This window comes from Callospermophilus lateralis, chromosome 9, assembly GCF_048772815.1.
Source record: "Callospermophilus lateralis isolate mCalLat2 chromosome 9, mCalLat2.hap1, whole genome shotgun sequence".
NCBI classification, from domain to species: domain Eukaryota; kingdom Metazoa; phylum Chordata; class Mammalia; order Rodentia; family Sciuridae; genus Callospermophilus; species Callospermophilus lateralis.
The window spans coordinates 59,048,314-59,063,392 of NC_135313.1; the positions used below are offsets into that span (position 1 = coordinate 59,048,314).

Below are 15,079 nucleotides of genomic sequence, written 5' to 3' on the forward strand. Positions count from 1 at the left end.
AATCTAGTACAAAAATTCACAAAAGATAAAATTACTTGCTATCAAGGTTTTACTGGTAGTATACCTGATTTCTGAAGTCACAGTGTCAGGTCTCTGCATGTTCGATGCAATGCAGGTGTATTCTATACCCCATACAATCACTGCCCCACAGCTTTCTGAGCAAATAAAGTACATTATGAGAGAGGCAGGATAATACATTACCAGAGACCTGAATAAGTGACCTCACAAAGTGAAAGAGACCTTTCAAAAAGCTTACCTGAGTGCAAGCTGTTCCATCCTCTGACTGGGAACTGGTAATGGAATATTAAGAAGCCCAAACTGAGATTCCTGCTATGAAACTAACAACACAAAATACCATAATTTTATAAAAGTTTGTACAAGATTGCTGATTGGCTATGTTGAAACTATCTGTGGCTAGAAGCTACATACTGAAAACCGAAATACCTGACATCCATTCGAACTTTGTGAAGTTGGGGAATTGTGAACATGGCAGGCAGAAAGAAAATCTAAACACCTAAAGTCCAACACAAAGGTCTGGAGAGCACTGGTCTATTATGAAAAGCATTACAATGTGATGACTATTCCAAGTCTTGCAGTTGGCATTCTGGTTAGGACTGTAAAGATCTTTTTCTAAAATCAACTGCATGTTTCCTATATATGAAAGGACTTTAAAATATAGTACAGTACAAGCAAATTATTAACACTTCAGGGCAATAAGACTAAAGACATAGATTAAAGGAATGTTCCTAACTGTAATTTTCCACTTGAAAATAAATACTAAACATGGATGTTCTTCCTATACTGCTTTTGGGGCATCTTTCTAAATCTTTGAGTCAAACATACAGTTCTACTTGGGAATATTTTTTTTAAACCTTTGTTTTTATGCAGTGTTGAGGATCAAACCTAATGCCTCACACCTCACATGTGCTTGGCAAGCACAATACCACTGAGCCACTACTCCAGTCCTGGGAGTATTTTCTCCAAACCTATAAGGTCTCCCTACTTGCCTAGCTATCAGCAAGATGACAGCTAGAAAGAACTCCTTTCTTGTTATGTAGTATCAAAAATTTTTTGATACTCCAAATGATCAAGAGAAGCAAAGCTAGGGCTGTGGTTGTGGCTGGGTAGTAGAACACTTGCCTAGCATGTATGAGCACCACATAAAAAATAAAACATTGTGTCCATCTACAAAAAAAAAAAAAAAAAAAAAAAAAAAAAAAAAAAAAAAGCCATTGACTTCTTGTTCTTTTTTTCTGGTATTGGGGCTTGAACTCAGGGACACACATCCACTGAGCCATACCCACAGCCCTATTTTGTATTTTATTTAGAGACAGGGTCTCACCAAGTTGCTTAGTGTCTCACTTTTGCTGAGGCTGGCTTTGAACTCAGGATCCTCTTATCTCAGTCTCCAGAGCCTCTGGGATTACAGGAGTGTGCCACCATGCCCAGCAGCCATTGACTTTTTAATTTAGACTTGTGCCCAATATTGAAGCATGATACCATCACTGTGGATACCAATGAGCAGCTAGAGTTGTAACTGGAGCTCCAGTCTAACATACATCTGATTAATGCAGCCTTTTCTATTTGGGGAATTACAATGTCAAAGTTGAAATACTGGTTGTAGAAAAGACATTTAAAAGGCACTGCACAAAAGAAAGAGGAAGATTGATATATTTTATAGTAGATTTTCATTAAGGCCTTCCTTTCCACATGGTTCAACTGATGGAGGTTATAGTCTATCTGTACTAGTACAGAACAGAACAAATCAATGTTCTTAAAACATTGAAAGACTAGGATCAATCATCCCTAGTACTACATTCCTTTAGTTTTTGATTTTATACTTCAAGTTATTCATTCATTCACAATGCAGTATCTCAGCATTATTGCAACTACATTTTATATGAAGACATTTTTCCAAACTTTGTAGGGAACTGTAGTTATAAGGAGGAAGAAATCTTCCTCCTTAAAACTATCAATGACTATTTGGCTTAAATGCTACCTAAGGGTAATAATATTTTAACTTCCCATTCCAAACAGGAAAACCAACAACAAAAATTAGCCAGAAAGCTACAACTTGTTTCCTGCTTAGGAAAAAAAAAAAAAAAAAAAAGAAAGGAAACCTGATAGTAATTTCTGTAACTAGTTTTTCAAAATTGTATTTCATTTCTAAAAGTATTAAGAGCTATAATTAGCTCTTGGGTAAGAGCTAATCAACATCTTATCAGAAAATTCTACGTCAATGACAGTTTCAGTACTTTCTCTTCTGCTATTATATATAGTCAACTGTAAATATAATTCCTTACATAAGTTCATGTTTTCCTAGAAAGGTATACTAAAATTGAATAGGCAAAGGTCTACATTAAGATTTTGGGAGTGGGGGAGAGAAATTATTCTCCCAAAGAAAAAACTCCTCGGTGATGAGTATTTTGCAACTACTTACCAATTTTATTTTCTTTTACAATTGAACACAACTTGAGTCTGGTGAGTATCTGATTTGCTACATCTCTTGAGTTCTACCCTTACTCAGCACTGTATTTTAACATTTATGTGTTCCCCCTTTCTAGGCATTTTTACAAATTGAGGGTAAAAATATTACTATTATAGTGAATACATGAATTTTTCTATACAAAGACAATGTGACCCTGCTGAAAATGAGCTTCTGACTCTGTCACCATGAGATAACTTGAGTTATCATCTTTGGTACATACTGAACAATTGTGGGGGGTCAATTTATAAAAACTGAATATATAAAAGTGGGAAATTGTTTGACATAATTTCAATTAATAATTTTAAAGACATAAAGAAATTCAGATATCATCTAATTCAAACTTAATTAACTTAGAAAAGAATGAAAACACGGATTTTATGGCTAAAATCATACTTGTCATAGGTGCCAGAGCTAGAACTAGAGTCTGAGTCTAATATTCCTGGTCAATAATTCCTTACACTACAGAAAATCCACAGGAAGTTTTGTTATTATTTAGAATTCTATCCCAAGTAGACTTTGTTAGAATTATTAAAAATGCTCAAATTCCAATTACTAATCTTCCTTCCTAGTTCAAATCCTGTTGAATAAAAGTTAAACTTTAAAAGTACAAAGGAGGATCAAGGGAATGGACAATGTAAAGTGGATTAAAAAAATCAAGATCAGATCATAGGCCTTTCCTCTAGTCCTGAAACAGGTTGATTTCAATACTAGTTCTTAGATATTTGTCACCTACCTTTCACACTTGTAGAGAAAGTGTGGAAACAGATCTGAAGGTATTGAGTTGGTTCAATGTCAAAGTATGGGTCATTTGAGCACTTTTCTTCATCTTTATTGTAACCATGAAATCAGTTTCTCTCAAAGGAGGCTTTACTCTTAGAGGTCACAATCATAGTAGTCTCAATCAAGAAAATAATAAGAGATTTCCATTTATTCTTTTCTTAAAATATTTTTTAGTTGTTAATGGACTTTTTTCTGTTTTGTTTATTTATATGTGGTATTAAGATTGAACCCAGGGCCTCACACTGAGCCACAACTCCAGCTACTCCATTTATTCTTTAAAGTAAATATAGATGGAAAGAACAGCACAAAAGTTAAACTAGGGGAAATTTTTCACTGACAGATTATACAGACGTCCATTCTTAATGCACAGGGAGATCTATAATGTCCTGTATGGAATATTTAAGGCACAAAGCTTTAAAGGATTAAGAGATGTGTGTGTGTGTGTGTGTGTGTGTGTGTAGTGTAGTGTATATATATACACACATACACACACACACAGCAGGGATTAAAGAATATATATGTATATATTAAAGACTACAAAGTGATGGAAAAATTAAAATTGCAAGGAGTGAAAATGAAAAGTTAGCACATATTTGCTTTTATTTATAGGTAACTACCACATGAACTATAAAGAGAAAGGATGTTAGATTGCAACTTGGATAGGTGTATGCATGCTGCAACTAAGAAGAAACAATGTTTATATTATGACTAGTGAGAACATTACAAGTTTAACAGGGAATTGTGATTATTTAAAGTATGCAGAACTTATTTAATCTGTGCTTTAGAAATAACTGTATATAGTATTATAAATTGAAAAGAATTCAAAAGAATAGTATTAAATATATCCCTGTGTTCTGTAAAGTCAGTCAGCTGTATTAAAAATGACAAATAAAAAAATGCATGTTAATATAAAAAGGGGCACTGTAAGATTTGCTTGCTGCATTAAATCAACAGTTTAATCCATGAAATTTCTCTTTAATTATCATTTAGACAAAAGCATGCAAATAGTCTTAGGATCTACTGTAGAGCCTTCCCCCAGTCCACTAAAGGCTATACTCCTCTTTTTAGGAACTAAGCAGGTATTCGGGTAGCTGCTTCCTCTTCTGCATCAGCTCGGTTTGCATTAATTTCTGCGAGTGTTCGGCCGAATCGTGCCCATTCATCATTTCGGGGAACAGCAATCTGCTGTTAAAAGAAAGACAATGTTTTCTGTTACACTGAAATAAAAGATCATTTTACCTGCTATTATTCAGCTTGTTTTCAAATAATTTTTTCCACTAAAAAGTAATAATTGACCTAAACGGCCTTTCCATAATTACAGGGACTATAACAATGATTTACAACATTTCAAAACAAAAGATGGTGTTTGTCAAGTATGTTGTGACAGCCTCAGAAATGACTTTGCTATTATCACCATCAGTGCAAGAGAGAATAACAATGATGCTTTGTAAATTTTACTCCTGTGTACCATTTCATGGATTCTGCTGGTGGGAAATTCCTTTAAAATTTTTTTAGTTCATTCTCATCTCATTCCTAGTTAGAAATAGTTTTAAAGCATTATTTTCATCTGAAGATAACCTTTCATGATTCCCTCACAAAAAGCTATGCTACTATTTCACATTTAGCATTGTAGCAAGATAATAAAAGAAAAAGAGACCGCAGTTCTTTTGCCTCACAGAGGCAGTTGGGTGATAAAAAATTTTTGATAATTGCCAAAATAATATCACCGAGTCTATCAGGATAGGACATAAGCCACTCTGTGGTAAATGGATGTTCCTCCTTCTAAATCTACACTATCCAATAGGGGAGTTACTAGCCAATGTAACTATATTTGAAGCTAAATAAAACTTAAAATTCAGTTCTTCAGTTGTACTGCCACATTTTAATTATTCAATAGCCATATGTGGCTAATAGCTACCATATTAGTACAGACATAGAACATTTCCATCTGTGCAGATCAACTGGCTGTTCTAAATGATTCGATCTACTTCCCTTCAGATTCAATTGCTAGAGGCCATGGGATTTTCTGTCAGGATGAGGAATCATAAAACAGCAACAGAAAAATGACAAAGTTACTAGCCAGGGCTAAAATGGAGGGAATCAATCCTGGCACCACCATATAGCCCATCAGAGCACTAAAGATGAGGGAGCTGCATCTCATCTTATTGAATTCAGTTATAATGGATCAAGGATCCAGATTCACATTTCAGTCATCAGATAATTCTCAAAAAATACTACTTTTGGTTTTTACTATCTGGCCCAAACAAATGTATGAATAATTAAAAACAAAACAAAACAAAACTTAGTATCAGTTCTTTAAAATTCCAGTGTCCATCTATAACTCCACATTTCTTTTTCTGCCTGAAGAATTTATGATTTCCTGTAACCTATTCTTCAAGAAACAAAGTACTTTCATCATACTATATTAGTCTCAAAATCTGCCCACGGACACAGAACATCCAGTTTAGAAAGAAAATCTCAAGAGTTTCTTTTGTGGTACGAAGTATACAAGCATATGGTTTATACAATTCAGGATCCACAAAGATACCTTCACTACAATGTCACTTAATAGATGTGTCAAAATTATAGACAGTAAGCCCCATACCTCTCCCACATCATATATAACAATCTGTCCTTCAGAATCACCCACGGCAATCTCTCTTCCAGAATGGGTCCATCTTACACGATTAAGAGCAGGATTACCCTCCACAGAAATGCTGGCAGTTGGTACCTAAAGTCATTTAAAATATAGTGCAGTGTTAAAAGTTTCATCAAGATTTCTATAAACATGTAAAACAGTATTTCCTCTTCCAATCTGTTTAAAAAAAATAGATGAAAATGGATAAAGAATTTTCCCAACTCTCTTCCTATTCAGCACTATATTATGAATGACATTATAGTCAATCCTTGAACATGGTTTGGGAAAATAAGTCCTTTATAAGAAATTCTCACATGACTGGATATACCATTTTGAAATACCTTTTCTTTAATAAAGGACTCTTTGTTGTTTTAACTTAAGTAGCCAAGCTGTTTGAAAACATATGGTCGAATCCCATTTAAGAGGAAAACATTTCAAAAGCCCTCATAAACAGATCATGGTTCAGTTTTACAGACACGAATTACTTTTGTAGCTTGGATCTCTGAAACTTATGTTTGATCCTCAGTTCCTAAAAATAGTTCACACTGAAGGTACACCATGAATCTTTTCAAAACCCTTTAATTTGCCCAAACTCAGAATGAAGGCATGATGATGGATGGCACTAATACAGCAGTACCAGCCTTTTGGGTCTGATTGTGTATCTCCTATGCTGAGGAAAACACATGAAGCAAATAAATTCAGACTAAAAAGCCCCCCCCCCCCCAAATTTAAAGTTTTGAAATGTGGCCAAAATAATCCTTTAATTGACACCAGTCTTCCCCAGATGATTAGCTCAAAATTGTTATAAAGAAACTTCTTCTTTTTTTTTTTTTTTGTGGTGCTAAGGATCAATCCCAGGGCCTCACACATGCTAGACAAGCACACTCTACCACTGAGCTACATCCACAGTATAAGAAACCTACTTTGGTGTGTTCTTTAACTATTATGGGAAACACCCACACTTAATTATAATCACGAATCTCTGGTACCAAAATCAAAGCTAAGAAAATAAAGTTAGTACCTAATACCTACCTAGGTAAAAGGTAAAATAAATTCTAATCATTCAGCAAGGCTTACTTAACACCTTTTCCTACCTCCCAAAATTACTAAGTCTGTAGATGACAATGTTAAAATTCTTACATTTCCAATATATAACTTCCTTGTCCTGCACAAGCACCCATTTGACTTCAGGGATTTGGAAAGATGCCACCAAAAATATGAAGAGATGTGAGAAAAGGCACCAAGTGAGTTTCTCCTCAACAACCATTACTCATGGAACTGCTAATATTACTTCTACCAACTAACAGTAACACAGAAATCTTAAGAACATTTTAGCCTCTCTGCTGATAAAAACACATGACTAAAAATAAGTGATAGCTGCAATTAAATTTCACTGCTAATGTTATTTGAGTATAGCAATTAGGAAATCTGATGGTTTCTATATTCATTTTATAGTACAAGAACTGACTTCAATCCTTCACAGAAAAAGTCATCAAAATACATTTCTCCTTCATTCAAACAAGGCAGGCTAAGACTTATATTTATGAATGATAATTCTATCACATCTAAAAGGATAATTCAGAAATTCAGGATTAAGGTTACCATTACTTCAGTAGTCTGAAACTATTTTCCAGCTTATGAATGGAAAATATCCCAGCTGCCTTTTGAACGAGACTTTGCCAGGACATTAGAGACAAGATACTGCTTTTCATAAGTTAAAGGAAATGCCCCAGTGCTCATGGCAACATTATTTCTCCCTTCAGTTCTGCACAGCATGCTGTTTGTATTTAGGGTACAAAGCTTATTTGGTTTCTTTGTGATGAAGCCACAATCGGAGTCCTACATTTCTTTGGGATAAAAGGAATTCACAAATTATTGAATAAATCTCCAATTTTCTATTTTTCAGTGCAATTTTTGTTATTTTCCTGCTCACCTCTGTATCATTATTGAGATTCCACAAATCCAATCTCCCCATGCCATCAACACAGGCAAACAGGGCTGGGTGGGTGGGTGACCACATAACATCATAAACGTAGTCTGAATTATCTTCAAATGAGTATAAAGGCTTGTTATTCTGAAAGGGAAAAGTTGATTCTTAGTACAGTAAAAACATGACAACTCACAAATCATTAAACTACTGATCACTGGAAAAAATATGGCTTATATTCAACAGGTATACTATTTTATTATATTTAATACAGTAGAAAAAGTTTTTGTAATTCATTACAGAATTACTTGGCATTAAACTAAGAATCAACTACTGAATCACATTTTTTTCTTTTAATTTGTAGATGCCACATTGGTTTTAAAAAGGAATGAAATGTGCTTCAAATCATTTGTTAGTCAGATAATTCCAGGAAAATGATAGCAGTGGCAGTGTAATTTTGAATCTCCTCTAAATCTCCCCATAAAACCCATTACAACAATGAGCGTGGCAAACCAAAAATTCACAATGTTCACAGTAAAATCAGGACACAAACCTCCAAGCATAAGTAGGAGTTAACAAACCTCTGACAACCACAAGATCCACACAGTATCTGTATCTGTGTGGGAACAGTCCTGACAGCTCAAATACAGAAGAACCTCATAGTCAACAGGTGCTCACTGGACAGCACAGTGGGCCACTCTGAGAATAGCAGTAGAAACTAAGATCACATTTATAAAAAAATGCCCCAGACTGCAATGCAATACCGAATCTGGGTCCTATAAGCTCTCAAAATTAAATCAATGCTCCCTTCCACAATAAAGTCCCAATAAAGAGAAATGGCTGGGAATAGAATCCAAGTTGTAAAATAGAGGACAACGGACAAAGGAAAAGAGAAGGTTCAGGTAAAAGTGGTGCAGAAGAACAGAATATATACATCTCAGACAAGATGTATTTGTATTTCCACTTTACAAAAACCACAGAAGAGAAAGATTTAACCTAGACCATGAAGCTCGGAAACCTATCCTTGCTCGTTCTGTCTTAAGATTATAGAAAAATTTATTTTACTAATAGGTAATAAGTAACAGAAAAGGATCTTGGTCTAATTCCATACATAGTTACTCCGATATAAAGATAATTAAAGAAAAAGTCTTTTCAACAAATGGTGGTGGGACAACTGGATATATACATGCAAAAAAAATGGAGTTGTACTCCTCATCTCTCACCTATGTTTATGAACATAGGTGAACACAAATAAATGCATCACAGATCTAAGTGGAAATACTAAAACTATACAACTCTTGTAAGAAACCATAGAAGTAAATCTGCATGGCCTTGGACTCAGCAATAGTTTCTTAGATATGAAACAAAAAGCTCAAGTGAAAAAAAATAAATAAAAATTAGATAAACTTCTATATGAAAATTACCCAGGCACAGTGGTGCATACCTTATCCCAATAACTTGGGATGCCGAAGCAAGAGGATTACAAGTTCAAGACTAGCCTGAGCAACTTAGCAAGGCTCTAAACAACTTAGTGAGATACTGTCTTAAAAAATAAAAAGAACCGGGGATGTGGCTCAGTGATAAAGCACCTCTTCAGTTCAATCCCTAGTAACAAAACAAAAAAAAACCAACCAACAAACAAAAAAATTCTGTTTCAAATGATATAATCAAAAAAGTAAAAGAACAATTTACACTGCAGAAAAAAATATTTGCACCAGGTGCAGTGGTGCACGCCTGTAATCCCAGCAGCTTGAGAGGCTGAGGCAGGAGGATTGCGAATTCAAAGCCAACATCAGCAAAAAAGTGAGGTGCTAAGCAACTTAGCGAGACCCTGTTTCTAAATAAAATACAAAAACTGGGCTGGGGATATGGCTTGGTGGTTGAGTGCCCTTGGGTTCAATCGCCAGTACCAAAAAAAGAAAATATTTGCAAATCATGTATTTTATAAATGATATATCCAGAATTCTAGTAATGACCAATTAAGGACAGAAAAAAATGCTCAACATTATTAGTCATGAGCTGAATGCAAATCAACATCACAATGAGATATCACTTTATACCACTAGTATCACTAGAATGAAAGAGACAGACAATATGTGTGGGTGAAGATCTGAGAAGTCAGAACTCTTTCTTACCTGTCAGGAAAGATACCATGATCACCAAGAAATCAGAACCCTCATACCTTGCTGGTAGGAAGGTAAAATGGTGTAGCCAGTTTGAAAACAGTTTTGCAATTCCACAAATACTAATTAGAGTTACCAAATGACCTGATAATTCTACCCCTAGGTATATACCCCAAAGAAATGAAAACGTGTGCACACAGAAAATTTGAACATGAATGTTCATAGTAACCTTACTCATAATAGCTGAAAAGTAGAAACTCCAAATGTTCATTAACTGATTAACAGATAAACAAAACATAGTAAATCTATTCAATAGGACATTATTTGACCATAAAAGGAATGAAGTATTGACATATGCTAAAACATGGATAACCCTTGAGAACATTATGTAAAGTTAAAGAAATCAGTGCACATATTATATGATTCATGAGATGTCCATAAACTGTCCATATAACAGGCAAATCCAGAGACAGAAATAGATTAGTGGTTTCTAGGAGCTGTGAAAAGGGAAATGATAGTAGCTAATGGTATAGTAGGTTCTTTCTGAACTTTCTAAAATTTCTGAAAATGTTTAAAACATTCAATCCCAGTGACTTGGAAGGTGGAGGCAGGAGAAATGCCAAGTTAGAAAGCAGCCTCAACAACTTAGCAAAGCCTTGTCTTAAAAAATAAAAAAGAAATGAGTATGTGGCTCAGGGGTTAAGTGCCCCTGGGTTCATTCCTAGTAACAATAACAACAAAAGAGACTGATGACAGTATACTCACAGAAATATTCATGAAGAACACTGAATCGTAACTTTTTTTGTGTGTGTATTTTCAAATTTAGAGACAAGGTCTTACTGAGTTGCTTAGGGCCTTGCTAAGTTGCCAAGGCTAGCTTTGAACTCACAATCCTCCTGCCTCAGACTCCAGAGCTGCTGGGATTATAGGCATGTGCCATTGTGCCTGGCCTGAATTGTATGTTTTTGAAGGGTTAATTTTACACAAATTATCTCAATAAAACTGTCAACTTAAAAAAAAAGATAAAGTGAATTTTTAAAAAAAGTTATAGACACAAAGAAGATTAAAAAGACACATCTATACTGGCAGATCCTGAAGAAAGAAACAAAAGCAATAATACAGAACAAATACCCAAAATAATTCTTCTAGCTGGACCTGGTGGCACACACCTGTGGTTCCAGTTACTCAGGAGGCTAAGGCAGGATTGATGGCTTGATTTCAGGAACTTGAGACAAGCCTGGACAACATAGCAAAACCCTGTCTCTTATAAGAAAAATAAGAGGGGGCTTGAGATGTAGTTCAGTGGTAGAGCACATGCTCATCTCATGACCCTGGGTTCAATCCCCAGCATTGCAAAAACAACCAACCCCTGCCACACATACACAAATGTCCCCCCAACCCCTCCACCAAAAAAAAAAAAAAGAAAAAAGAAAAAAAAAAAACCCTCTCCTTTGAAACTACATATTAATTGATTGATTGTATATGTGTGTGCATACTGAAGATTAAGGCTGGCCTCAAACTTGTGATGCTCCCACTTCAGCCTCCTGAGTAGCTGGGATTATAGTGTGCTACAGGGCCCAGTGAAACTACATATTAAAAGGGTACTCTTGTGTACTTAGGAAAACTGACCTACTTCAAAAAAGAAAAAAAAAAAAAAAAAAGATCATTTCAAAACCTAGGATTTTTTAAAAGACCAAGTCACAGTAAGGAAAACAAAATCAGCTTGTCAGACTTTTTGACAATGCTCTTTGCCAGAAGACAACAGACTAACATAGTTAAGGTACTAAAAAAAAAATCTATGTCGTGGATTCTATATATAATCAAATAATTATGATAATATGATTTTATCATGAATATGATAATACTGTACCCTTGAGCATCTTCTGAGGAATCTATTACAGAATTGAGATACATGACCAAAAAAGATTGAACAGACATCAACAAGAGAGGACTGAATAAACCAAGTGAATCAAGAATGTAAGTGGTAGCACACTTACTTAGAATGCATGAGGCCCTAGGTTTGGTCCCTAGCAAATGGAAAAAAAAAAAAGAGAGCGGGGGAGGGAGGGAGAAAGGGAAGGAGGGAGGGGCAGAAAAAGAAAAAGAGACAAAGACTCAACAGGCACTTCACAAAATGACCAATAAACTCATGGAAGGGTGCTTTAGCACATTAGTGTGACAGTAACACAAAACCACTACTTCAAGCAACTATATCCACTGAAATGGTTAAAATGAAACACAAAAATTTGCAAGTGTAGTAAAGGATCTTACCAATGGTGGATTATAAACTGGCAAAACCGCTTTGGCAACTTCATGGTAGCTATTAAAACTGAAAGTATGCATATACTCTGATCAAGTAATTCCACTTCTAGGTGTATGCCCAATAAAAATGACTATTTATGCCCACTGAACGATAACCAGAATGCTCATGGCACAACTATTTATAACAGTTCCAAACTGAAATTAACACAAATACCATCAGCAGAATGAATACATTATGATATATTTATGTAATGGAATAGAGCAAAGAGAATGAACAATCTACAATTATTAACAATATGACTCTCACAAAAATAATGTTTAATAAGAGAAGCCAGAGACAAGGATGTGTACATACTAATTTTTATAAAATATAAAAAAACTATGTGAAAATTAGATAAAACATTTATAATAAAAGAAGATTGCTAAATATCTCAGGAAATGGTTAGATCAAATATTTCACCTATTGAGTGGACAATTACGCAGAGATAAAAGAAAGATGCATTATACTTGGGTAAACAACACTGCAAATTAAAATCCCAAAAGAATCATTTAAAATGTTTTATTTAAAAGTATATATTTTTTCCCTTACATTTAAAGCACTTCTGCCTAAATGATACAGAGGCAGTAGGGAAAAGTTGAAAATGGACGTACTCACTCATCTCAGAACTGCCACTAACTAGCTTCAAGACCTTGGAAAAATCACTACATCATTCCAAGCCCCTAATTCCTTATTTATAAAACAAAGGCTTTGTACCTGTGGTTCTGAAGCTTGACTTTAATTGTAACCACCTAGAGGATTTTTAAAAAATTATGCTGTTACTTAGGTCTTCTCCTATTTTTGTTTAACTGGTCTGGGATGAAAGGTGAGCACTGAAAGTTTTAAAAATTGTTCAGGTGATTCTAATATGTAAGACTGAAAACCACTGAACTAGATATGTCTATAGGTCTCTGAAGCTTTAAAATTTTCGCACATAAACAATTTACAAAACATATTTGCCAAAAGAATGAATCAAAACAAAGAGCTTCTTTGAATGACAGCATTTTAATAGGCAAAAATAGCTTATCCTGGTTCAGTGGTAATAACCATTGTCTGGTCAAGGGACAAGTCACATTTTTTTCTTTTTTAAAAAAACATTTACATATTTTTAGTTGTAGTTAGACACAATACCTTTTATTTTATTTATTTATTTTTATGTGGTGCTGAGGATCAACCCAAGGCCTTGTACGTGCTAGGCGAGCGCTCTACTGCTGAGCCACAACCTCAGACCTACAAGTCATATTTTTTTCTAAGCTCAAGTTATATACAAGTTTAGAGAGTGCCCCCTAAAATTCATTTCTACCTGGTACCTGTAAATGTTACCCTATTTACTAAATAGATGTAAATGTAATCAAGTTAAGATGAGATCATGCTGCATAAGGGTGGTCCCTAAATCTAGCATGATTGGTGTCCTTAAAAGAGAACAGTTTAGATGCGCACAGAGGCATGGCAAGACAAATAGGTAGATAACATTTGATGACAGAGGCAGAGATCAGAGTAAAGCAGGTGCAAGCAAGGAATATAAAGGACTGCTAGCCATCACCAGGAGGTAGTAGAGAAGCACAGAACAGATTCTCTCAGAACCTCCCAAAGTAACAATCTGCCAACACCCTTGTTTTGGAATTCTAGCCTCTTAAACTGTAGAGAAATAATTCCTGTTGTTTCAATCCACCCATGTAATAATTTGTTGTAGCAGTAACAGAAAACTAATGAAGATAATTTTTCAAAACTTGGTAACCATAGAGTTCTAGTTTAATAACAAAGAGATTCTCTAGAGTAAATACTTGACAATAACAGTAAGGTGCTCCCAAGAGAAGTGGGAAATAAAAATGTCCTCAACCTGGATCAGAAGAGAGAAAGATTCCTTTTAAAAGAAATTAGTCTAAGTTCAGAAATAACTTCTTATATAACCCAACGGAAGACAAAGTTTGTGGAATGTGTCTGTTAAAAGCCTAGAAATACAAAGAAGCAGAGTCTTACAGGAAAATGAAGACAGTACCTATTTAAGCATTGTCCAGGAGAGGAGTCTTAGAATTACTACCCCATGGTAAGGCTATCTCTATGTGAAGATGAGTGAATCAAGCTATCTTAGCTTGATGCCACTGAATATTCAAATTATAAAACTTCTTTTGTTCTAATTCCTTGCTCACCAAGCAATCTTCTGATTATAATTTGGCTTCCCATGTGGATTGTCTACAGGGAAACAATGAGCTGGTCAAGCCAGCAGGAGTATCTAGATCTTCTGGCAGTTAGGTTTAGCACTGTAAATTAATAAATTGATATTCTCCAATGGATCAGTGTCCTGGGAGCCTGTTCCATTCAGCACTCCTTTGTCTAATCAACTCTAGTAGGATGACAAAACTGAGTTTCTGAATATGCAAAGGAAAGGCTCAAAAGAAAGGCTCAACACTGGCCAGTGCTAAGTTACTGAGGCAAAGGCTGCTAAACAGGGCTAGGTCTGCATCATCAGTCAGCTTTCCCCAAGAAATACCTCAACTTCAGAGCATTTTTTCATTTTACATACTCTATTATGTGCACAGTTGTTTTTAACCCTGTTTTAATGCTAGTATCATCTGAAAGTTAAAAAAAGATAAGCTGTTGAAATAAGGAGCGCCTTTGAGACATCAAGGATTGTGAAATTTTCAAGGTGTATATGGACTATAAGAGTCTTAAATCTACCTATTTTAAGAAACGATCACACTAACAATCTTAACTTTGGCACTTCATGGCAAATATGGTTCTGATGAATGTTTATTCTGAAACTAGAATATACTAAACCTACATTAAAACACCTTGCCCTTCAAAGAAATAATTCTTACATTTT

At 34.9% G+C, this 15,079-nt stretch overlaps 1 protein-coding gene across 3 annotated transcripts in view; it reads right to left on the reverse strand.

The window, feature by feature from the left end:
* Positions 1 to 3,301: 3,301 nt before the first annotated feature.
* Dync1i2 (dynein cytoplasmic 1 intermediate chain 2) overlaps positions 3,302 to 15,079 on the reverse strand; it is a 55,753-nt gene continuing 43,975 nt past the window's right edge. For 2 of the 3 annotated variants that reach the window (XM_076866683.1, XM_076866682.1), the window contains exons 14-16: positions 7,840 to 7,980; positions 5,874 to 5,999; positions 3,302 to 4,453 (exon numbers count right to left, since the gene is read on the reverse strand). In XM_076866683.1, the coding sequence (XP_076722798.1) occupies positions 4,340 to 4,453; positions 5,874 to 5,999; positions 7,840 to 7,980 (381 nt within the window). In that variant the 3' untranslated portion in view covers positions 3,302 to 4,339. The remainder of the gene's footprint in view (positions 4,454 to 5,873; positions 6,000 to 7,839; positions 7,981 to 15,079) is intronic. The other variant, XM_076866684.1, reaches the window with a different exon arrangement.